This window comes from Typopeltis vanoorti, chromosome 7 (genome assembly GCF_054136105.1).
Source record: "Typopeltis vanoorti isolate ZY-2024b chromosome 7, IOZ_Tvanoo_1.0, whole genome shotgun sequence".
NCBI lineage: Eukaryota > Metazoa > Arthropoda > Arachnida > Uropygi > Thelyphonidae > Typopeltis > Typopeltis vanoorti.
In genome coordinates this window covers 89550787-89578181 of record NC_143555.1, presented here as the reverse complement: position 1 = coordinate 89578181, position 27395 = coordinate 89550787, and the positions used below count along the sequence as shown (strand labels likewise).

Here is a 27395-nt window from a genome sequence, read left to right as displayed (position 1 = left end):
AAAATTATATAAAGTTATCACTGTGCGTGATACAATGATATAATACGCGTGTCGCAAGCGCAACGTTTTATTTGTTGAGATATTTAATGTAATTTTCATGAAAGTTCATTTCTTTTTGGTTAATTGATCTGATTAGAGTTTTCCATATATCTGGTAAGATAAGGCCTCGAATCTTATTTAAGTTACCTGTTGAACGGGCGACTGTAGTAGCTTCTTTAAATGTTCTGGAATGGTAGTTGTCTTCTAAGTAGGGCATATGACTCATATCCCATTCAATATTATGGTTGGTAGAGGCGAAGTGGAAAGAAAGTCCTGATATATCTTGTCTGTTATTCTTTACATAGCCTATATGTTCTTTCTTTCTTGTTTCAAAACTTCTAGATGTCTGTCCGATGTAATTGATGCCGCATGAACAGGGTATGCTGTAAACTCCAGAGTATTTGTAGAAAGGACGGCTATCTTTCGGTGATCACCGAAAGATAGCCATCTACCGTTCCAGAACATTTAAAGAAGCTGCTACAGTCGCCCGTTCAACAGGTAACTTAAATAAGAATCGAGGCCTAATCTTACCAGGTATATGGAAAACTCTAATCATATCATTTAACCAAAAAGAAATGAACTTTCATGAAAATTACAATAAATATCTCAACAAATAAAACGTTGTACTTGCGACACCCGTATTGTATCACGCACAGTGATAACTTTATATAATTTTTAGAATTGTCGGTTAGTTTCCTAGTTTTTGTTACCTTCCATTGCTTACCAGTGTATCCATGAAAATGCTGACCGATATTAGTCAGTGAAACATGTCGGATATTAAACAATTATTTACTTGACTAACATACCGAATTAAGTCTTTAATTTATTAAGGGAAATCTTTTTTTGCAATTGCACCAGATTGGTGTTTTATATAATCAAGTTCAGCTACAACTCTCGCAAGAACTTCCCTGCGATAATAAGCTTTAAAAGCTCGTATGATACCTTGGTCACATGATTGAATTAACGATGTAGCGTTCGAAGTTACTTTGATGTTCTTTAACGATAAATTGTTTGTGTGCATGTGCAGTTCAGTTGTTTACTAACAAGACAATTTTTTGCTTTATATTAAGATCCCACTTAACTAACCAATTGTTGAAAGTGTCATTAGTCATCTAAGCATTTGCACTAGAACAGTAGTCAACAGGCACACTTTTGACACTTTTAAAACACCGAGGATTTTTTTTTTTTTTTTCATTTTTAAACAAATAAGTATGCTCAGGCATTGCACGAAAATAGTCCTGTTTCGTCTGCATTGTAAATATCCTCGGGAGAATATTCAGCAATAATTTTTGGCCACTCGGTCTTAATCCATGCATCAGCTGATAAAAAAATCAGCACTTTTTTCTTCACCATGAATACTCTTGTACACAATATTCTCTCGCTTTTTCTACATGTTAAACCATCCATCAGTTTCGGTGAAATTTTCTTTGCCAATTGTTTCTGCAAGTTCTACTTTTTGACGCATCAAAGGCCCATTAAAATCGAAGCCTCTTTTCACGAACTTTACTAAACCAAATGTTTAATGCTGATTCAACTTGAGTTCAAATTTTACCAGATCGAGCTCTCTTTCAATCCATGTTCTCATTAGTAAGAGCTGAAGTAATAATGCGAAGGGCTATTTTAACGAGCACTAAAGTCAAATTCATTTATTGAAAGAGAGCACGAAAAATCACAATTAGTCTATATTTATACCCCCCCCCCCCTGCATTTGCCCGGAAGATTTAAGATTTAGGATGTGTTGAGAACTCAGATTCATATTGAGACATGTGGTGGAGTAATACAGATAATTTTCATGCTGTTAATTTCAATTGAAAACTCTATTTGTATTTGGACTTCCGGCATACCTTAAATAGGTCCCAATTTTTCCACCTGATTGAGAAGACAATAGGAGGTGATGATGAAATGGATAATGTAGACTTGCATTATCAGGTGTGGACAATGATATATAGACCCCCATGAGCCAAAACATTACGACCATATTGCTAGTAACGTGTTGGACCTTCTTTGGCCGAGATAATCGCTTGCGACTGCCTTGGCATTGACTCCACTAGGACACAGAAAGTGTTTTCAAAGTATTTTGGACCAAATGGACAGAGTAACGTCCTGAGATCATCGGCCGGCGGATGTTACGTTTCACATGATCCCACAAAAGTTCGATGGAATTCAGATTCATAATTAGGAGAATTATACGGCGACGAGAGAGCACACGGAGTACTTACGATTGCTCTTCAAACCATGCCCAAACAATATGAGCCTTGTGGAAAGTCATGTTGGAATAGTCCAGATCCATCAGGACGACAATGCCACTACGTAGGATAGGATACCTGGTGCAAAACAATCCACAGGTAAGAATTAGAGATCAAGCCACAGTTCTGTTTGTATTTATAGATTTATAGTACATTTTATGCAGTTTAATAATGAATCAAAAGCATTGGTTTGGTCTTCTGAAATAAATAAATACTGTAAGAACTAATTCTTTATATTCTGATTAGATAAAACAGGGTTGTAAAATAAAACGACTGTTGTGCTGCATATATTACAGGGAAGCCAGGGAGAAAGTCAATATTACTTGGAACGACAATGGGACCGTTTCCTATAGACAAACGAGAAGGTGGTATTTTCAACCTGACCTCACTAATGGTTCTCTGAGTGACGTCATTTGTACTCTTAACTTGCCAATGGTTGTAAGTAAATTCTGAATTTTCTCATTTGTTTCAAATGCTATGTTTTGTTTTTCTTCGTAACCCATATGTTTATGATGTATCTTAATTGTTTACCCCATCACTCCCGCTCGTATATACGTAATTTAGTGTTTGCAACCGCAAGTTTATTACCGATGGACTCATGCCCTGTTGTTATGCGAAACATATCTTAAATAACACTGCCTGTTCCTGTCCTTATCTAAAACAATAGCTATTTAATCGCAGAAAGCTGATCAACGCTAAAATTATCATGGAAATTTGCCGTCTGAAATTCATGGTATTGTCAAATTTGTAGTACTTTTTTACATGTATTTAGTTCATCTTTGATCTAATTCATATTTAGCTTAATTCATATTAGTGTTAATCAGAGTTTTACAAGTTGGAGAACACGTTATTTCATCGAGATGATTGACCGGAAATCAGACACCCTAGAAATCTTACATAGTTTAATGATGTCGTCATCTCATGAAAAAGGAACATAAGGTGACTTTACGCTTAAAATACAAAAAAAAAAAAAAGTAATCAGTTATTGTTATTCACAATTTAGGTTAACGAACATGTACTTCAAATGATAATAATAACAGGAAGAATTTATAAAAAAATTAAATAATCTAAAACTTTGCAATAGTAATTTTAGCCAATATTTGCCACTGAAGTTTTGAAGTACACCAAGTTATTATTATTCTAGAGTTAAAATTTATTATTAGAAACGTTTAACAGTTCCGTTCATCACAAGAGAGAGAGAGAGAGAGAGAGAGAGAGAGAGAGAGAGAGAGAGAGAGAGAGAGAGAGAGAAAACAGTCAACTACTGTATCAAATGTTGCAACGCTATGTACACTACTATCTAATGAAAAATATTCAGTCGCCTGCTCATCCCATTTCTCAATCTAATATGAAAGGCAATATGGAGTTGGTCCACCCTTTGCTGTTAAGACATTCCTTCAATCTTCTGGGAAGACAATCTACTAGTGTTTGGTACTGGGATAATTTCCTTAATTTCCATTCTTCCTAAACAGTATTCAGAGGTCGGTCACTGATGTCGAATGTGATTCAGCCTGGCTCGCAAGCGGCGATCCAATTCATCCCACAGGTTCGATGGAGGTTGAGATCAGGACTCTGTGCAGGCTAGTCAAGTTCTTAAACTCTCTTTCTCATGAAACCATTCCTGCACAGACCTCGCTTTGTGGAGGGATATTTTCGTAGATACAGGAAAGAGCCTTCACTAAACTGTTGCCATAAAGTCGGAAGATAATACCGTCTAGAATGCTATTATAGACTGCAGCGTTAAGAATCACTGTCAGTGGAACTAGAGAGCCCAGCCCGAGCCATAAAAAACAGCCTCAGACAACGATGCCTCCTGCACTAAACTTAACAGCTACCACAACACATTCGAGTAGGTAGTGTTCTCCTGGCATGCGCCAAACCTAAACATCACGCCAGAAAACGCATTTCCACTGTCAAGAGGAAACGCGTTCTCTGGAGTGATGCAAACCTCTCTGGAGTCTAGGTTTACACCCCTCCACATCTAAGTTTGCACTGCTCCAAACAACTGTTGGAATTTCCCTTATTGAACCCATATTCTTCAGCTCCAGACAAAAAATTTGCAGAGTTATTTCGGAACTCGCTAACGAGTGTTTCAACCCAGACAGGCGATTTGTTCGTATCATACGCTTCAACACTCGGCGGTCCAACTCTATGATTTTATGTGGCTTAGGTCGATTGGGCTATTGTTGCTCTTAGGTGTTTCCACTTCACAAAAGCATACTGACAGTTAATTGGAAGAGCTGCAGCAGGGCAGAAAATTTTCCAAAATGGCATCTTATCATGGTGCTACGGCTCATTTACTGTTAATGCTTGTCTATGAAGATTGCAAGACCGTGTGCTTCCTTTTATATCTGTATGGGCAATGGATGTGATGTATACAGGTATATCTACTATGAAGGGGTATCTAGATATTTTTGATCACATAGTGCACGTTAAGTTAAACACAGGAGAAGTACGGGTAGAACCAGGGAAAAAAAACGTTACTTACCAACAATTCATTTTTTTAAAAATGTGTACAGAGTGAAATCCAAATAATAAATTCAGATTTTTGGGGAAATATTACTATTATTTATTTATGTATTTATTTATTTTTAAATCCAAGTTTTTAGTTGAGAGCCTGTGTAGCTTACCCGGAACCCTTTTGTTGGAAAGACTAAGGTTTCAATCCAATTGTATGCCAAGAAGTTTTAGGGCAGCGTTTCTCTTCTCGTAAAATCGCGTATTATCGGCTAAAAAAACGCGAAATTTTGCCACTAGACGACAATACAAACTGAATGAATTACATGTGAAGAATGTTAATGTTAAGAGAGTTACTACCACCACTTATTTTATTGCTTAATTTAAAAAAATAATAAAAATAAAAGTATTATTTATATATTATATTACGCGTTTATTTATATTTCTCATTAATTTCATTATTTTATAATTAAAATTTCATTATACACCATTTACTTTTTATTTATACCTCACAATAACTTATTAGCACAGTGGGTACTTGTTATTCTAATCGACCGTGAGATGCGGTGATTGATTCATTCAATCCAATACCCTTGGAGGGTAATGGATGGCAATGCTGTAGCCAATGAAGTTCTGACTGAGGCTCGGCTATTGCTGCTACCCTCCTGCCATGATCAGAGCTTCAATTGCTCAATAACACCTTATCCCTACACTGTCCTCTACAGATAACGGGGAATATGAAAAGCATTCTAGCTTCGCCCCTTTAAGCCAGTCCTTATAAGGACTTGTTATTCTCTGATGGAGACTATCGTTATCCTTCCATATCCATATAAAATATAAAATATGGAAGGATAACGATGGTCGAAATCGGTCATCATATTACCCTTGGAGGGTAATGGATGGCAATGCTGTAGCCAATGAAGTTCTAACTGAGGCTCAGCTATTGCTGTTACCCTCCTGCCATGATCAGAGCTTTAATAGCTCAATAACACCTTATCCCTACACTGTCCTCTACAGATAACGGGGAAGATGAAAAGCATTCTTGCTTCGCCCCTTTAAGCCAGTCCTTATAAGGATAAGGACTACTTGTTATTCTCCACAACGGATGGAAGATCGTATGCTGAAGTTACAAGATCAACCTTCCAAAAAGACCCAAAACCAAAGCAGTCACAGCAAACCAACAAACCTATACTACTGAACCTAACAAGCCACTTAGGTGAAATGCTTGCTGAACTCTAATCCCAACTCAAGAAGCCAAGGATATCATCTTAAGGTATACACAATCACTCTTTATGGAAATTCTTAATGGATAAGTCTAAAAGAAAACCGAAATCGTTACAAATTGTTTCATGGAACGCAAATGGTTTATCTATCAAATTACAGGAGCTGCAGGAGTTTGCAGCAGAAACCCAAGCAGACATCATCCTCATAAATGAATCACATCTTCGTCCAAGTGACAAAATCATAATCAACGGTTATAGCACTTACCATACAGACAGATGCTTTGCTAGAGGTGGAGTCACTTCCATCTTTGTGAAAAGAAACATAAAACATAATTCAATAGCAGAACCCGAAACAGAACACATGGAAACTACAGGCATAGAAATACATATGGAAAACACAAGCAGCATTACGATATATGCAGCCTACAACGCCCCAAATAAAAAACTCCTTGAATCTGACTTAGATGTGATACTAAATACAGGCAGAGCAGTGATTATAGCCGGAGATTTTAATGCCAAACATTCCGTCTGGAACAGCAGAAACTCAAATATTAACGAAAGAATACTCAACACCACTTCAAGAAATATAACAGTAATAGGACCCACTGAACCCACACATTACGGAGCTACCGGACGTCCTGATGTACTAGATATAGCTATATTAGCGCTTAAGTTCTGATCATAACCCCATCATATTACAACTAGGCACCATACAAGATTTAACAGAAAACACCACCACATTTATAAATTGGAAAGAACTTCCCTCAGCCTTCCAGGAAAACCTTGGTCCAATACCGCATATAACATCTGCCGAAGATGTAGAAACAGCAGTGAAGACTCTTGAAAAACAACTGCTGACAGCTATAACATAGGTAACAAATATAACCAAATGTACGCTATCAAATAAACTCCCAGAGGATATAAAACGTCTTATCCAAGAGAAAAACAGATTAAGAAGACAATATCAAAGAACAATGGACCCAGCGGATAAACAAGCAGTGAATAGAGCAACAAACCAGGTTCGATATGCCCTAAAGGACCACCGTAACCAACTCTGGAATAACAAAATTCACCAATTAAACACAGAGAATCAATCAATATGGAAAATGATGAAATCACTCCGTTCAAAGCGTTTTACATTTCCTAAAATCCAAGGTGAATCTAATATTGTCTACAACGACGAGGGAAAAGCTGAAGTATTTGCTGACAGTTTAGAAAAACAATACAGCCCCAATTATATTAATACAGATATAAATTTCATAAGTAAAATTCACACCCAAGTGCTTAAAATAACTCAAAATGCCTCAATCCAACCTAATAACAAATCCGTGTCACCAACAGAAGTATATGAGATTTTAAGAAAACTAAATAACAAAAAAGCTCCGGGCCAGATGGAATAACAAACAAGGTACTCAAGTTACTTCCCCGCAAAGGGGTTATGCATCTAGTAGCCATCATTAATGCCATCCTCCGGCTAAATTATTTCCCACAGCGATGGAAAATTGCCGACGTTTTCCTAATTCCCAAACCTGGAAAAAATACACAGTTTCCTGAAAATTACAGACCAACCAGCCTTCTTTCATGCATAGGTGATAGCCGGACGTGCTATTCTCACACGGGTTCAAGAGACAACGAATATCAACCATGTCATTCAAGATGAACAATTCGGCTTTAGGAAATATCACTCCACAACGCTACAAATTTACAGAGTTGTGGAACATATAACCCAAGGGTATTGTTAGATCCTGAATGCAGAGCTTTACAAGTAAATTCTTTATTCAGGATTTAACATAATAAACTACTACTAATTAAGGAGATATCTGCACATCAGCTAATAATTATAAAGTGTTGTTTTATGTTTGTAATTATGTATAGTCCATGTGTGCGAAAAAAAAATTTTTTTTTAATTTTTTTATTTTATTTTATTTTTAAGGTACAAAACATGTTTATTGGAAAACACAAAACATTTACAGTTATGTAAGCTTAAATACTCAATGGATCAAAATTCACTCTAAGTTAAGGGTAATACTAAAGCACAATGAATCAGAGCAAGTTAAATCCTTCGATTATGAAAGGTATAAGATTAGCTTTAAGCAAAGTACTACTACTATATAATTCCCTTCACAAGTTATTGAACACTTTCATTAATAATCTATCAATGATTACCTTAATTCTAAATTTCATTTAAGCAAGTCTAGCCATTCACAAATCACTGCCTATTTAACAACTCTTCTTTGTTCCACAAGGGCTTAATTAATTCAGTCAAATTCTCACTAAAAGTTCTCTACTAGTGTCCTTTAGTTACACACAAATTTCTTGTTCTTCTAAACAAAATTTTGACATAGAACGAAAACTCTTACATTACCGGATCCTTTCAGATTTCATGCCGCCATCTCATGTAGGTCTGGATTACCGTACTGCATATTCTTCGGCTGTCTTTGCGCCTGGCGATGGACTACGCTTTTTCTTCTAATCGTTTCCGACTGTTGCGTGCTGTCTACCGCTCCGCAGGAAACTTTCTCTAATGGGACATTCTGCTAAGGCTCGATTCCACATGGGCCGTCATATCGCGATCAGCTCTGCTTGAAAATCTTCAAACATTCTCAAGAAAAGAACCTGCCGTCCGTCATTCCTGTAGTCAACTCGCCGCTCTCTCACGAATCCTCCGACAAACTCCCCCTAAAACTCGAATCCGGCACTCGAAGATCAAAAGGTCAAAAGGCCCTTAAAACGGCGTGCTTCGTTTTATTCGCCCTATTCGGGCGCCCTCTATTCAATGTGGTTTTCACCCACGAACCCCATCGTTCATGCCCCTTGGGTGATCCTACACTCTCGCTAACCTGTCCGGTTACATTATTCTAGGAAGGCGCTCTGACGTCATATTTCCGCGTAGGTATAGCCTCCATCGCTACACTCGACTTATACCGATTATACAGGATTATTCCGGATTACTATTATAAACTTTTCTCAGAATTTCGCAAGGTACTAGAAATTGTAATTGGGAATTTGTAATTGGGAATTACAAATAACTTAATAATAACTCTCACTATATCGCACACATGGACTATACATAATTACAAAACATAAAAGAACACTTTATAATTATTAGCTGATGTGCAGATATCTCCTTAATTAGTTGTAGTTTATTATGTTAAATCCTGAATAAAGAATTTACTTGTAAAGCTCTGTATTCAGGATCTAACAGTATGAATGGCACCAACACTCTGGCGCAGTTTTCCTGGACATCACTCAGGCATTTGATAGTGTGGGATCACGGACTAATTTTTAAACTACACGAAGTTGGTTTTCCATTGCCACTAGTTCTACTTATCAAATCATATCTACACAACAGAAAATTTAAAATAAAACTCAACGGTATCAGATCCATAGAGAGCAGAATCACGGCCGGAGTCTCTCAAGGCGCTCTGCTATCTCCCCTACTCTTCTCCATATACATAGCAGATCTCCCCAAACTGTCTCCAGCTATCACCGTTCTGTATGCCGACGACACAATCATTATAGCCAGATCTCTCCGTCCACACCTGGCCACAATCAAGCTGCAGAGAGCAGTCAATGAATTGGAGGATTGGTACACCAAATGGCGTATCGCAATTAATCCAAACAAAAGCTGTGCAGTACTTTTCACCAGACGTAAAGCAGAACCGAATACAAGCATACAAATGTTAGTAAAATCATCCCTTGGCGCAATTCTACCAAATATCTGGGAGTTCATCTTGATAGACGTCTAAACTTCAAGTCACATATAGATAGTGCTGCCACTAAGGCAAGTCAGACTATAGCACAGCTATATCCACTTTTGAATGGGAACAGCTTCCTAAGCATAAGCAACAAAATCCTCCTTTTCAAATCGGTAATCAGACCCCAACTAACTTACGCCTCTCCAACCTGGGGTCACACGACTAAAAGCAACATCAACAGACTTCAGATAATACAGAATAAATGCCTAAGAATGGCATTTAATGCCCCATGGTTCATCAGAAACATCCAGTTACATCAAGAAGCCAATCTTCCAGATATTAAGACCTACATGACAAGCATTGCGGAGAAATTTTTCACAATCACGGATAATCACCCAATGAGTTCGACAGGCAGCGGACTACAAGCCCTCAGATCGTTTCAAACATAAAAAACCGAAATCCTCCATCGCAATAGAAAGCTGATACAGCCTCAATGCTCACAATGAGCGGGTAAATTACCCACAATAATCTCATCACCCACAGACTAAAATCCAGATGAAGGGATAAAGAGTCAAGGACTCAGTCCATCAACCAATTAAGTTCAAAGTTCAAAGTACTTGTTATTCTTCTTCCCGTGTGGTTGCCGGGATAAGAATAGCTCCACCGCAAATCCATGCGTATCGTAAGAGGCGACTAAATGGACGCAGAGTTTCGAGAGTTTTGCTCTCTCAGGTTTCTTCGCTCCCGGTGAGGGGGGGGGGGGGGCTTAGATTTCAGGAGGTTTGCCTGGGAGTGCATACTTTGAGTCTCTGGGGAGGGTGTCCTCCAGCACGGCCCGCTGAGGGGCTTTGTCGGTGGATGCTTTTCCCTGGAATATGAGCGGTTCTGCTTAGTGGTGGGGGGGGGGTGCCCCATCATCGAGTGGAGCGAACGCTGAGTTGGACGTTCTTTCGGCCACTATGGAGTGGTCTAGGGATTGTCCTAATTTTTAGAGTCGGCTTTACTTAAAAAAAGCACCAATGCAAATCCAAGCATGTCTTAAGAGGCGACTAATTGGACACTGAGATTCGAGAGTTTGAGTTCGCTCTCTTAAGGTTTTTGCCTTAAGGGAGCAATTTAAGTCTCCGGGGAAGGTGTTTTCCGGCAGGGCCCGACGAGGGGCTTTGTCGGTGAATGCTTTTCTTCGGAATTTGAGCGGTTCTGCTCGGTGGTGGTGGTGACAGAAGATTTGAGTGAACATCTGACATGTCGCTGGATCTTATATATGTGATTGAAATCGAGATGTTCATATGAAGGTTTACATTGCTTTTCTAAATTTTCCGCTATTGCTTCGGCTTTATCTGCATCAGTGTGGATGAGGCCCAGATCTGTTTGGAGAGGGGGAAGAGGTTTGTTTTTGTTTTTGATCTTTCTGATTAGGTTGCATATGGAGTGATTATCAGGAGAGGTAGAAGTCAATTTTTCTTCCCAAAGTTGACTTCTATGTGCTATAAGGGTACCTCTCACTGCAGAGTTAAATCTGTTTAGGGTTCTTTTGTCTTGTGGTGCCTGGGTCTTGTGAAATCTTTTCCTGGCCTTATTCTAGCCATCAAAAAAGGAAAACCTACTGCTAATCGAACAATATTTCACCAAATGGCGACTCCAAGTGAATCCTCAGAAGAGCGTAGTCGTGCTATTCTCCAGAAGATCAATGCATCCTAAAGGAAACATCCTCCTATTTAACACAAAAATCCTATGGCTAACTGATATCAAATATCTTGGCTTACTACTGGAGAAATAGCTGACTTTCAGCTCCCATATCAAGACTCTTTGTGTAAAGACATCAAAAAACCCAGCTCTATCATCTGATTAACAGGAATAGTAAGCTGAACACCAGAAAAACTACTTATACAGTAGTTTTTCTGGTTTTTCTGTATATCAATTGATGGTTCGTCCTATACTTACCTACGCTTCTCCGGCTTGGAGCCATACCGCTAATACTAATATCCTCAAGTTAACGTGTGCAAAATAAATGTCTACGAATGATCCTAAACGCACCATGGTTCGTACTAACCGTGCAACTTCATCGGGAAACAAATGTCCCCTATATTTACACTTTCATGCAGACTATAGCAACTAAGTTCTTCTCAAAAGCATCTGTGCACCCTAACAAACTGCAAATTACAACGCAACAGATTACTTCAAACATAAAAGACCAAAAGTCATTTTAAACTTCAATTCTGATGACTAATCTTCAAGCCCACTCAGGGTGAGCAATAGGCTGATAAATGTTTCCCATTTACAGTTTCCTCACCAGATAGCGGGGAATATGAAAAGCATTTGCTTCACTCGTTAGGTCAGTAACGTTGCTGTTGTACTTGTTATTCTAGTAAGATGGATCTCGAGTAGATCTGATCCAGGGTAACTGATGGCAATGCTGTAGCCAATGAAGTTTTAACTAAGGCTCGGCTATTGCCGTTACCCAGCCATGACTAGAGGTTTTTTAGCTCAATAACACTCCATCCACACAGATTTTCTTCATTCAAATGAAGGGGATGAAGAATTAAGGACTCCGTCCATATTCCCCCCACTCAAAAAAAACCTACCTTGTTATTCTGTTAAAACATTGTTCGTTATGTGGAGGTCGCAGTTAGTCTTATACCGTCAACTGTTTAGTAACTGTTTTAATAACATGAAAAATACTCTGGCCAGACAGCTTCCCTTCATATCATAAGCCAACGGGGTTTCCGACCATAGGTGACTTTGCAGGCATTGCCCACAAAGTGTTCCTGGTGAGATTTATTTATTTTTTATTTATTTATTTATTTATTTATTTATTTTTTACAGGGTAGTTCACCATTGCATTCCCAATCCCGCAATTTCATCCGTGCTCGGGACCAGCATATGGCTGCGACGTATTCATGAATGTAATCCATGTGTGTTCACGGGGAAGTTTGCCTGTTCCGGGGGAAGAAAAAACCCGAGTTTCCGGGTGAAAAAATCCTCCAACTCCGAGTGAGACCGGCTCAATCATCTTCCATCGAAACAGACCAAATAAAGGTTCCTCACGTCACTGACGGAAATCAAATTCAGGTCTTTCCGACCAAAGGGTTTCGTTCTATACTGACTGAACTAACGAGGCTCATGTAGATTTTAGCACCGAACAGAACGGTGTGTCCCGATTAGCAATGCTTATCAAAATCTAGTGGGAGTCACCTGCGTGAGATTTTGCTGGTAAGACTAATCCCTCTCAAAATTCCATTGTGTATTTTCTTCAGGCACACGCATGCAGTCCTTTCCACGTTGCTTGATCGCTAACTTCATTTGTGAAGCTCTATTCATTACAGATCGTTAGTTGGAATATTATCTGTTCAGAGAACGTATTACTTGAACTACAAGAAGTCGCCGTTCATTACGATGTTGATTTCCTACTCATCAATGACATCCATTTTCGTCCCTGATAAACCTAAACATAGGAAATACATAATTTATCTCAATGACTGAGCAGCTGCAGAATGAATGATACTTGCATTTTTGTTATGAGTAATATAGTACACGATGAGATTATTAATCCCCCCAACCATCGTTCTTGAGATTACTAGGATTGAAATTCGCACAGCCAACACAGGCAGTCTCAAAATATACTCAAATTATAATCCGTATAAACCTTTGCTTGATTCTGATTTAGAAGTGGTGATGGCCAAAAACCGGGCGGTGTCGATCGCGGGTGACCTGAATGGATAGCAGATTCACGAACAGCAACGACAAAATCCTCAACGCATTTGCCGCCATTAGAAATATAGTAATCAGTGGTCCTGTAGAAGTCATATACTTCAACCAGTTGGTTAGATGTATTAAACGCTGTGCTAAAGAATGTGGTATATGACTTCCAGCTGCATGTAATAGATGACATCGATTCGGAACACAGTTCCATTTTACTCCATCTGGATAATTAGTATTTAATAGAATTTTTATTAATAATTACCCATCCCAAATTCTGTATCTATTTCTTTAACTGAATCGTCATTTTTTTTTTGTTTGTTTATTAGGCAGCTGCTTTCCAGTTACGGTACAGTTCCGAAGTGCTCAAGCTTGGTCTTTCTGCAATGTTCAACAACACCAACAGTACGTTATTTATATGGAAGTCAGCGAGGGAACTTCTTTTCGAGGGCTATACCGATGCACTCGTCGACGAAGCTAGGGAATTTGGGCTTAAAATTCCCGAAAGAGTTGGCTATTTTTATGGTGTAAGTATTTGAAATGCAACCTAGTTGAGCTTGGTAATAGATAGGGTTTAATTATTTTCCACATCGAGTAATGATGAAAGTTATTAAAATAAAGTTATTAAAAAAAGTTATTAAAGTAACACTCCTACAAGAGACTCATCAAGTGAATTGATCATCTAAAAATATTAACTTAATATTAGAAATTTATTATTTTATTAAGTAAAATAAAAATAAACGAAGAAAATTCTTCTGACATATGCATGTATTGCATTACCGTTAGTTGAAGTCTATTTCGAAAGTTCTATATAATTCTAAATTGAAATGTAAATTCTTTCGTCACATGCTCTTAAAAAGTGTTTACTGTACGTTTTCTTTCTCTTTTTTGTTGAAAACATCGCGAGTTTTCAAAGCATTATATATTTTTCTATCTCACACCGAGGGCGCTGCTGTACGAGTAGCAGTTGAAGTCTAGCATTTCTACCAAAGTTTGTACTTTAATGAGAATACTGTATCAGTTGGTCAGTCAACATTCAGGCTGATTGATGTTCATCTATCCCTCAAGAACAATACAAACGAATTCTCGTCAATAATAATAATGACAAAAATTACTTAAATCAGCACTTATATTTGTCAGACACGAATCGTGCGACATATATCCAGATATGTGAGGGAGTTGAATTCTCCCCCCCCTCAAAATTCCACAACCTAGATGAAATGAGAGGTTGGAAGCAGTTTTATCGGAACATGTTATTGCCTGTTGAAGGTGCATTATTCTTTTAATGGGTTTGAATATTTCATCTCCAAACATTTATTTTTATGCACCAATCAAGGGATTTATTTCAGCAGCTGCTGGTTATCTTTGTGTTTTCGCTGAAATTTCTAAATTTTTAAAGATTTTACCATATTTTACTATAAAATATAGTTGGATCTATAATATTTTTCTTTATACTTATATATTTTTATTATATATTTCTTTTTTTCTATTTTATATAATAGAATCACATTACAGCATATTTTATATTATATAATAAAATTATATAATGGAGACATCTAGGTATATATATGTTATTTCTCATGAACGGAGAGAAATCTTTGAAATTAGTACTTTACGTGTTGGTAGTAATAATTTCAATAACCTTTTAAAAATACAAGGACTTTCAACAGAAGGTGAATTATGCACACCAAAACTGTGGCAATCAGATTAATCATCCAGTTAGCAATGCTCAGATTTACTATATACTATATTTAAGTTTACTCGGATGTAATGACTTTGCCTTCTTCTTTCAGCTTAACAGTACCATTTAAGTCTAATGATGTCATCACTATGTTTTACAATTGATCTCCGTAATAAGCTACATCTGGTGTAAAGTGTTCAGCCAGCTGTCTTAAGTCACTCATTACCGCATCCATCCGTCGTTCGGGGTCTTCATGTGGGCTTTTTCTTGTCAATTTTATTTGTAAGTACTTGTTTGATTAACTGGTCATCTGCTCTTCAAACGTGACTAAACCACTCAATTTTCTTGACTCTTATAAATGATAGGATGTTTGGCCTTTCAAACAGGTTTGTAGTTCTTCATTATGTCTTTGTTCATAGAGTCCACTATTCCAAAATTTTTCTCAGTACTTTTTTTGTCTCAGTCTTTTCCTTGACGTAGTACTTAATACCAATAGTAAATAGATTAAACAAAATGCTTTTTGTATTTTCTTGATAATATTCTAGACTTAAGGAGTTGTAAAATTGTAAAATACCTTGGATATTAACAACAGCTGTTAATGCTGATTTGAAATTATCCACTTTCACCAAAGATATAATTATCAACAAGCAAGTTGGATCAGTCTTGCTGAATCCTTGAAATCCACATATATTTAGTCTATTTTTGGTTTTATGATAAGATTCGTTGGCTTACTAGCCTTGATAAAATTGACATAGTGTGTATAACATACTCACCACACTCTCCAAGGATAACGATGTCATCAGTATAAGCCAAATAATAAAGTGCTCTAATTTATTTCCATTTTTTCTTTGTTCATTTAGGTTTCTGATGACTTTTTTTATTCCAATGTTAGATTGAACATGCTTGGTGAGAGAGAGTATCTCCTTGGCGGAGTTCAGATTTTATTTTAAAACTTGACGAATGTTTCTGGAGAAACCTTGCAGAGGATGTGATGATCACAGTCTTAGCATATTTATGTACTTTTGTGGTAGTCTAAAAAGTCTTACTGCATTCATGGTGCTTTTTCGATGTATATTTACGTGCTTGTTTATAGTTCACAAAAAGTCAAATAATAGATGTAATTCTTTATCACATTCATAATGTGATAAAGCCGGCCTGGTTGCCGAGTGGTTAGCGTATCCGTTCTTCAGCTAAAAGGCTACGTTCGAATTCCGCCATGGGCATGGATGTTTTATGATCGTCTGTGAAAATACTAGTGGTAGTGGTGGAGGCGGGCGTTAGATGGCGTTGGTGTAGTTGATGGATTGAGTGGAGGAGACAGAGAGCTGTAGAGTAGGTGCCCTCCCTCGATAACCTTTTGGACTCCCTGGAGGTGTCTCGAATAATAATAATAATGTTTTTCTAACAATTATCGGAGAGTGAAAATATGACCTGTCTTTGACCTTCACTTGCAGAAGTCACGCTGATATTCTCCAGCAAAACCTCCCATTCATAATCTTTCACCTTTAGAACGAGCCTCTCTCAGTATGCTTAGAAACAATTCTATTCTGACAAAGCGATCTTGCCTGCAGACAAAGGAAACACTATTGTTATCCTTAACTCAGATGATTAAAGTTAAACAGCTTCTTAACACTGACACTTACCCCATAATGGATAATGACTCTACTAGACAGTTTCAAAATCGCACCAATAACCTTTTTAAAACAACCCAAATTCATGTAAATGCGTAGCCCTCTGTTCTGTTCATCCTCTTCCTCCACGTGTATATGGGACACCCAAAATCCATAAAGTAGATACACCTCTATGTCCAATATTAGAAGGGATAGATTCTCCGATATATCTTCTTGCCAAACTACTAACAGGACAATCATCATCCTTTGTTAAAAATACCGAGCATTTTGTTTCAAGCATCAGCAATAATCATCCTTGATGAACATGATATTGTAGCAAGCTTTGATGTAGTCATTTTGTTTATGAATGTTCCTACTGATGATCTACTTGCACTGCTTCAAGATAAATTCTCTAAGAAGGTTATGGCACTCGTCAAACACTGTATTTCATCTGGATACTTCAAATATATATATATATATATATATATATATATATATATGAAACCAATTCTGGACCTTCCACTAACTAAGGAATTGAGTAATTAAAAGTCTCTATATTTAAAGCCTATTTGAGTAACACATACTGACATTCTATCTACATTCTATGGCAATCTACATTCCTCATCCCATCATTATTGACCTCAAAAATTGGATATCATTTAGAGAAAGAGCCCGTGGACTCATCACTGACAAGAATGAACTAGCCAAAGAACTTCAACATTTGAAAAACATTTTCCTTCAAAATGGTTATAATGACCACATCTCTAGACTACTCAACTGACATGAGATCAAAGAAATTTCTAATGAAAAAGAAATCAGAGGATTCATCACTCTCCCATATATTAGCTCTGTGTCCATAAAACTAACAAAATACTTAAGGAATATAAAATCCAAGTAGTATTTATCCACTCTATCAAGATGAGATCACTACTCCGATTCAGAAAACCTCGACATAGTCCACCTCATTATCTGGGTGTGTGTATCGGCTATGGTGCAATTGCTAGTCATCTTACTACGGACAGATAGAAAAATCAATTAAACTACGCATTGAAGAACACGTTCGAGATATAGATTACCATACAAGTGAAGCCTCAGCTTTCACCGCTCTCTTCAATAGAGCCACAAGACGCTTCGCAAATGAGATATCCAGTTTTATGGGATGAATCAAAACTGTTACACTGTTGCTATGATACAACAGAAAGAAAAATATGGGAATCTTTGAAAATAGCATTAGATACCAAACATTTAAATATTAAAAAAGTATTAACTTGTCTCAATACATCCTAGCCTTCATTAATCAAGAACGTTCGCGTGAATGCGTAGACACGTAGAACGTTGGAAACAATGAGAAATATATTAAAAAAAATAACACTCAGTCTCTTTTGTGTAACTGCATAACGGTTTTCACCTTTGTAGTCCCTACTGTTTTGTGTACGATCAAATATTTCTTAACTGGCAAAGTTCACACACACACACACACACACACACACACACACACACACACACACACACACACACACACACACACACACACACACACACACACACACACACACACACACACACACACACACACACACACACACACACACACACACACACACACACACACACACACACACACACACACACACACACACACACACACACACACAAAAAATTATTTAATGTGGCTATTAAATAATGAGACTGGTTGCAAAATTATGGCTCATTATTATCCTCTTCAACATACCCCCCTCCTCTATCTATACACCGTTGCATACGAAATTTTCATTGTTGAAGGGGATAATAATGAATCATAATTTTGCAACCAGTCTCATTATTTAATAGCCTCATTATTTTTAATAGTCTCATTATTAACGGCAGCGCTACTGAAGCAGATAACATCTGTTGGAAGCAGTGCTGCAAGTCATCAGGTGTTATCCGCTTCAGCAGCGCTGCCGTTTTTTCCTTTATCTCATCCACTGACTGAAAATGGGTGCCCTTCAATGCAGATTTCAACTTTGGAAAGAGGTAAAAGTCGCATGGAGCCAAGTCCGGCGAGTAAGGTGGATGGTCCAACACTGGGATCTTCTTATCAGCCAGATACTGCTTTACAGACAGTTCACTGTGGACTGGAACATTGTCCTGATGGAGAATCCACAAATTGGGTCTCTTCTTCCTCACTCGTTCTCTCAGCTTGGCCAGAACCTCAAGGTAATAACGATGGTTAACTATCTGACCGTCTGATACCCATTCAACCATTACCACGCCATTGATATATATATAAAAAAACACGATCAGCATTCCCTTCAGTTTCGACTTGCTCATTCTTGGTTTTTTCATTCTCAGCGACGTGGGAGTTTTCCAGTATCTGGATCGTACTGGAAAATCCACGTCTCATCACATGTGATGATTTTCTCCTGCAAATCCTGCTCCGCTGTCAGCCAAACTTGCAGTGGATGAGGTAAATCAGAAAATGGCAGCGCTACTGAATAGAGGAGGGGAGTATGTTGAAGGGGATAACAATTAGATTGTACAATTGTAATAATGAACTATATTTTTGCAACTAGTCTCGTTATTTAATAGCCATATATATACACCATATATATATAATCTCTCAAAACAGGCACTTTTTGTTTCTAATAAGTAAAAATCACGACGGCATGAAATGAAAGTAGAGAAATAAATATATATATTATCACGTATTCAGATATACAAACCTCCAAAAGCGAACTCTATAAACTGGATGTACACAAATAAGGCACAAGTAAACGCGTGCAGGAAGAACCAGAGGTATTTTTCAGTTAAAAGAAATAATAAAATTTCAAAGTCGGTAGTAATAAATGTAAAATAGTGGGAGAGAAGGTGGCACAGGATTTATGACGTCATGAGACAAGTTTTGACTTTTTTTTTTTTTTTTGTGACCGCTGGCTAGTTGTTACTTGCGCTTACTGATTTAGAAGAAATTAAATAATGAAAAATATATCTGCTAATGCATTTTATTTTCCGAATGGTAGGTGGAGCTAGTTTAGCACTGATTAATAATTTTGAAAATCAGTTGCCAGCTAGCCTCTATCCTTCGGCCATCATTGATAGCTGAGCAGGCTTAAGACTGTCAATAAATAAAGACATTTCAGGAAGAGATCATAGCAGACAGTGTCGCCATCTCGTAATCCCAAATCCTAGTTGCTATTGATTACGTACAGTGTGAGTATTAGTGTAGATGTTTTAAGCTAGCGTGTGAAAAAGAGTTTTTCTGGGAAGAGGACCTATTGGCCTGTGCCCAAGATGGACCCAGGAAAGAAAAAAATATATATATATATATATATATACATATATATATATATATATATATATATATATATCTCCAGTCGACGACTAGAAACGAACTTGAAACGCTCTTTTTGCTATAGTAACGAACAATAGGACCATACAGGCGCCTTAGATGAAATTATTAATATATTACTGGTCATTATGCCACCATGATTTTCCCATCAACATGATTATTAATGATCAAGCGAAGTTTTGTGAAAAGGAGACCCCGATTGGCGTCTTCTTTTTCATAAACTACATTTAAAAGAGAGTGAAGAATTATGCATGCCAATCACATGAATAATGACCACGAATGCTTGTACATTTTCCGCAGATATTTTTACAGCATTTGTTCACAATGTCTGTGTGCTTATAGCGAATGGAGAGACTTGATGAGAAAGAAAACTCATTAATCAACATAATTACTTTCTTCACGGATTTTGTTTGCGTGTATATGCGTAAAAAATAACGCAGAATCGAATCTTACTAGCACTGTGAGCTAAGAATTTTTTTTTTTCATTTATTATTTTTTTATGAATAGTCTAGAGATCTGTATTCGAAAAGCTGATGGCAAGTGTTAATTTCATTTGTGTATTTCAAGATTTATCAAATAATAAAGTGAAGAGAAGAGAAGAGCCGCCAATCTTGATATACTTTGGAGATGTCGGAAAGAGTTTACCAATTTTTCTCCCAATATTTCAATAACACCACATTGGAATTAGAAAAGAAACTAAGCTAGATCTATCGTGGATCGATACTAGAAATTATTAACTGGAAGAAATGCTCTGAGAGTGAAGACTTTGATATGAAGAACATTAGAATGATAACTTAATAATTATATGTTTTTTCCTGAATTAGCGTGAAAATGAGCCAACTGAAAAGCGTTAAATTGTAAATGCCAAGAACAGAATTAAAACTGAAACCCGAACTGCAGGTTTAAAAGGCAATTAGAGAAATCACGGAAATATTAAGAAGATTAATAACGAAGGGGATACAAATCCTTCGATGTTTATCTGCCAGTAAGCGAAACTCTAAGAACTAGGACTAAGATCTATGAGTTTCATACCGAAAAAACTATTGGCAAATCCAAGTCTAAGTAACCACTTGGTAGTACAACACCAAGGCAACTCGTATCAAAGGTGGAGAAAGCTCCCTCACTATCCTTGATATTTTCTCATAATGTAAAAACACAGTCCCTAGGGGATGTAATACTGTAATTACATTATGAGGAGAGGTCACTACCCAGACCGGTTTCAATCTTTTTTGAGGTCTCATCAGTGAGTAGGTAGACCTGGAAGATAACAAGGTTTAAGTGAAAAGAACTTACATAGTGAAGTTCTTTAGTATAGTGAAGGTATGTAAGTTGTTTTCACTTAAACCTTGTTATCTTCCAGGTCTACCTACTCACTGATGAGACCTCAAAAAAGGTTGAAACCCGTCTGGGTAGTGACCTCTCCTCATAATGTAATTACAGTATTACATCCCCTAGGGACTGTGTTTTTACATTATGAGAAAATATCAAGGATAGTGAGGGAGCTTTCTCCACCTTTGATACGAGTTGCCTTGGTGTTGTACTACCAAGTGGTTACTTACACTTGGATTTGCCGATAGTTTTTTCGGTATGAAACTTATAGATCTTAGTCCTAGTTCTTAGAGTTTCTCTAACTGGCAGCTAAACATCGAAGAATTTGTATCTCCTTCATTATTATTAAGGTTGCCAGAAAAATGGCCTTTTTGGCTCTTATTCTATATTAAGAAGATTGTTTGTGATACTTGTAATGGTCGTGAAAAACATGACCATAGTTGTAGTGGGTGAATTGAGTGGTAGAATAGGTGCCTTCCCTCGATGAGTCATTGGACTCCCTGGATGTGTCATGTAATAATAATAATAATAATAATAATAATAATAATAATAATAATAATAATAATAATAAAATATCAACAAATGTAATGCATTTTTCAACAATTAAGTTGGAAGAAGTATCATCCTATATCACTCTTCTCTTCTTTGGTGCATCAATCCGAAAATTGGTAAATACAGCAGCACATCACAACATCCTGTCTTGTGACTTCCGTTTTATCTCTTCATAACTCTTAACGCCAGTTAGCATCATTATGTTCTTTTATCACTATAAGACTGATAATTAATTAATTGGAAGAATCTGGATCCTTCGTTTCATATTTGTCTTTCTTTTTTTTCCTCCTCCAAAACTACTTTCATCCAAGATGTTTTCGATGTTGCCATCCCTGATATGGGAAGAGGATTATTTGAAGTAACACCAATTATAATAAGTAAACGAGAGCGTCATTGAGTCTATTATCCCAAAGGTATTTGATTAATTAGTTTAAAATCAGTGAAACGCACTGTAAATTTTTATTGTCGCTACTAAAACATAAAAGGAAGACATCAATATAGATTTTGATTTTTTTTTAAATAAACGTGTTTGGTAAGTATTTATTTAATATGAATTCTTTCCTTTTCAATAATTTTAAAGGCCTTCGCACACTTTCAATGAAGATTTTCGTTTATTTCTGAACAACAACGAATTTCATACAAATCTCATACCATCCAACTATCCAATACCTCTTTCATATTTATGGGATACCCTTAAGAACTCTTTAACAATCATTGTTTGAGACAAAAGTGATTTAGATGGTAAACAGTATTTTTCTTCCTACCCATAATTCCTGTCATCATGACAGGAATTATTATATATGGGCTTTCTCAGCTAAAGGTGAGTTAGCCGATCTCACACGGTGTGAACAGGGTTTTTCTCACAGCAATTCGGTTTTTCTTCCTGCATACAGGCTGATCTGTCAGTGCCATTACAGACAAAAATATTATTTATAGGGGTAGATGGCATAGTGTGCAGATGTTTGATAATGATGTATTTAATGGAATAGATCGTGTAGATGGTGGATGTTGTGATGAGCCCTTGAACTCGCTGAAGGTATCATCTGATTTTTTTTAAATAATAATAATGATAATTGATTGCTAAAATATTTACACATGCAATAAACATCTTGTGTGACTTTGCACCTCATAATTTTACAGAGCTCAGCACTAAGGGCTGCAATTTCTACATTGGATTTCAATTAAAAATTTTTAATATTACTTTTTTGCCTTTATATTATGTATTTACAATACATGTTCTTCTATTATTAACAATGAAGATTATACAGAATTTTTTGTATAAATTTTTTTTTCGAAGTTTGAGAAAAAGTGATTATACAAACAAATTTCTGCATTTGTTTATAAGGATTACTTGTAGATGAGTAAAGCAAGTTAATCCTACCTACTTCGAAGCTTGGGTTTGCTTTTATGAAGAGAGTGGGATTTAGCCTTCACTATTTGTGTTGTTGCTACTGTTTATGTATGGGATGTAGGCATTGGATGCTAGTGATTTGTGATGTGTATATTAGTGTTAATGGTTTCTTAACTTTGTTGGTATATTTTCCAGAGTTCGTTTTTTAATGTTCTGTAGTTATATGCGTGTTTTAAATTTCTTGGTAGGTTGTTGAGTTGTGTGGGTATCTGAAATTGAAATTGAAAATTGAAAATTCTCGTATAATGTTATTGGATCATTTATTTTAAGTAGGGAATTCCAGTCTGTATTTTTTACTTGGTTATCGACAATGCTCTTTAGTACGATCGAATTTTGTAGATTTTTGTGGTGGTGGGAGGGGGGATAGGAAACGTAATAAAACGAAGTTGAGACAAAGTAGTGATCGGCAATTTTGACGTTAATGACTGATGATGTATATGTATGGATGGGAGCCCGTATGTCGGTATGATCACTGCATGATTTTGTTAGTGAGTTATTGAGTATTTCTTCTCTTCTTGGGGAGTTAATGGTAGAGTTTATGTTGTACTGACTTAGTATATCTAGTTATGTGTTAGTGGTTGAAGAAGCGTGGTCAAGCGTATTTATGTTAATGTCTCCTATTAGGATGAGCCTGTGTGTTGTACGCGGTTCGATGCCGCTTAACCATGTTTCTAACTCGTGAAGAAAACTGAGTGGATTATTATCTGGGGAGGGGGTCTGTATATTGTGTTTATTGTGTATCTGATACTATTGTGGCTATTTGTGATATCCAAAATTAATGTTTCCGCATGTTCGAAGTGACTTTGTTTTTCAGTCACATTGTATTTTTCTTTGATAAATGCCACAATGCCACCTCTTCTTTTGTTTGGTCTACATAAGTTGTAGGTTTGATAATTATTTATGTTGTATGCGTAAATTTCTGTGTAGTTTATTGCAACGTTGGTCAGTATTAGCGCATCTATGTTTATCATAGTATAATTGAGTTGTGTTATCAATGTAAGCCAGTGTTTATTTTATACTTCTTATGTTTGTGTGTATCATAGTGAAGTTGGTATTGGTGGAAATGTTGTATGACCATTTCTTCAAAGAGTCAAAGACCTTGAAATTTATGTTGTCTGACTAGATATGTTCGCCTATGTTTGAGATCTCCATTATATAGTTTTTAAATGAGTTCTAATCTTATTCTTAAGGATGTGAAAAGTTAGTGTTTTATATTGGTAGGCTGTGTAAGTCGGATTCACTTGTAATTATGTATACTCGACTGTTTTCATTCTTTCTCCTAAATATACGGGACTTCTTTGTCCACAGGAACTTGTAGTTTTTCTCTGTTTTTGTCATCTTTGCTTGGTATAAAAGATTTTTAAAGTATGGAGTCCAGTGTTCCGTTAGGATTGGTGAGGCGGCCTTGTTTTCTTGCTTGCTGTAAGAATGGAGTCTCTCAGACTTCTGTTGGTAAAATGAGCGATGATTGGTGGCGGTCTCTCTCTTTGTTTTTTTGTGGGCCTCTGTTAATAGAGGTGATATCTGTGGTTGCGATTTGAATTCCAATTTTGCTGCCGATAAGTTGCATTATGTTGCTTAAGTCTTCTGTATTTTCTTTCATTATTCCCTCAATTTGAAGTTCTTTTTTTCTTTCGTTTTGTAGCATGTGCTCCATTTGACACTTGAGTATGTTTACTTCTTTCCGCAATTCTTGATTTTCGCGCTGGAGTGTTTCTTGCGTTTCTATCGCTACCGTTAATTTCGTTTTTATTTCTCGCACGGTTCCTAACATTTCTTCAGAGGTCTCGCTATTGAACTGTATGTAATGTTCATACTCCTCGAATTGTTTGTTAATTTGTTCCATGTGTGTATTTAACAAGTCTTTCACCATGAGTTTAAATGAATCAAATGAATAATAATAATAATAATAATAATAATAATAATAATAATAATAATAATAATAATAATGATATTTCTTGGCCTCTGTATTCTTGGCCTTTGATTCCCGTTGCAATCTTTGATCATCTTGTTGACTCCATTCACTCTATCTACGCTTTCTATTTGCCTTTGCTATTCTTTACATTCTATATTTCCAAGTGCTGCAACATCATTTTCATGTAGTTTTTAAATAATTATGCTTATCATTTATATCTCTTCTTTCTTATAATAATGTTGTCCTTTATCCAGAAAACTCCCCCCCCCCACTTCTATAAAAGTAGACAGTGAATGAATCTGCTTCTATAACTAAGGATGCTTCTCCCAATCTCTTCTGCGTCTGACTGGGGAGTATGACTTTAAAGTATAGTGCAAAATGATACGTGTTTCTTATAGAATGTGGGAAGCATTTTCAATGAATGTTGAGTCTGAGATGTCGCTTTAAACACTTGCGATTAATCATGTTTATTCCGTTTATTAGAGCGAAGGTCATTAATATTCTTAATGCTCTTTTTTCTGTCTCATTTAATCATTTCATCACTGTTGGATTCTTAATGTTCAGTAGCCTTCATAAACTTGTTATTGGAGGTTGCTTAAAGATCATATTAACTGAACAATAGTATAATAATACATGTTATTTTTGTTGTTTCCTCTCATTTAATTGTCTCACAAGGGAACGTTTTTATCCATCTTCTAATTCCAGTACATTTATCCATTCTCCACTTCCTTTTTCTTTCAGTAATTTCATTCAAATTCTAATTGCCTCATTTGTATTAATCACATTTTTCAATATGAGTTCTTAATGTCCTTACTTTGTAGTTATTATCGGACAATTGCGTATTTCTTATTTATTGGTAATAAGATAACTTTGATGTATTCTTTATGAAATTGTCGCTTTCAAAAATCGGTGTGTTTTGTAGCAAACATAATTCAAATGTGTAACATAAAAATAATTGTAATTTAGTACGAATAAATATTTAAATAAAATTTCTAAATTAAGTGATCAATTATGAAGAAATTTTAAAAGGTTCAGTAAAGAAAAAAAAATAAAAAAAATATTCTTATGGTGCTAAAATAGTATGACGTAAAGATATTTTTTTTATTAAACTATGTTAAATATCCAATAATTCATCATGAATATTTATATTTTCTAGAATAAAAATAAAATAATTTTATTTGATTAAAATGATAGAATAAAAAATAATGATTCAAGCATAAAGATACATCAAAATATAAATAATAATTGTAATTTTTTGAAAATAATACATAAAAAATAATAAAAATATATATACAGGAATTAATGATTAGTATAAAATAATTACATTAATATCGTAAGGACGAACCTTTCAGATCATAGAATGAGGATCAATCAATCGACCGTAAGATGCGGTGACTGATCCATTCAATCCAATACCCTTGGAGGGTAATGGATAATGGATGGCAATGCTGTAGCCAGTGAAGCTCTAACTGAGGCTCTTGCTGTTACCCTCCTGCAATGATCAGAGCTTTAATAGCTCAATAACACCTTATCCCTACACTGTCATCTACAGATAACGGGGAATATGAAAAGCATTCTTGCTTCGCCCCTTTAAGCCAGTCCTTATAAGGACCTTTCAGATCATAATTAGTGAGAATGGTCTGTTTTACATGTTCATTCGCATGTTCTTTGGACATTCGAAAGAATGTCCAAACAAATATTGGGGTTTGTAAATTTGTTAATGATTAAATTTATTATTATTATTATTATTATTATATTATTATTACATATTGGGGTTTGTAAATTTGTTAATGATTAAATTTTTTGTTATTATAGACAATAAAACTAGTTAATGACTTTAAAAATAAAACAAAAAATAATGCAGATTCATTAAAGAACTATCAAATAGTTCGAAAATTAGATCCAGTACTACTACATTAAAATTAAAGGACCTAAGAATGCAGCAAATGGCTCATGAGTGCTGAACAGACCACTAAAGGATGTAACACAAAATGAATAAAGCATTCACAGAGTTACAGAAATGATCACAACAGCAACAGTATAAATATGCATGAATCTGCGACAGGAAGCAGAAAAAACACAGATCTAGAAATATAACTATAGAAAACTGAAATAAAGGGTTCTTGATGAAATGTTCCAAAAATTTAAGAACCGATTCCTGAGTAATTTGCATAAATAAGCTTATATCAAATGAGTCCAATTTCTAC

The 27395-nt window shown here is 36.1% G+C and overlaps 1 protein-coding gene across 1 annotated transcript in view; it reads left to right on the top strand.

The window, feature by feature from the left end:
- LOC150104848 (scavenger receptor class B member 1-like) overlaps nucleotides 1-27395 on the top strand; it is an 88883-nt gene that overhangs the window by 44500 nt on the left and 16988 nt on the right. Inside the window, exons 3-4 of the mRNA XM_090396008.1 lie at nucleotides 2582-2723; nucleotides 13692-13889. Of these exons, the coding sequence (XP_090252134.1) occupies nucleotides 2582-2723; nucleotides 13692-13889 (340 nt within the window). The remainder of the gene's footprint in view (nucleotides 1-2581; nucleotides 2724-13691; nucleotides 13890-27395) is intronic.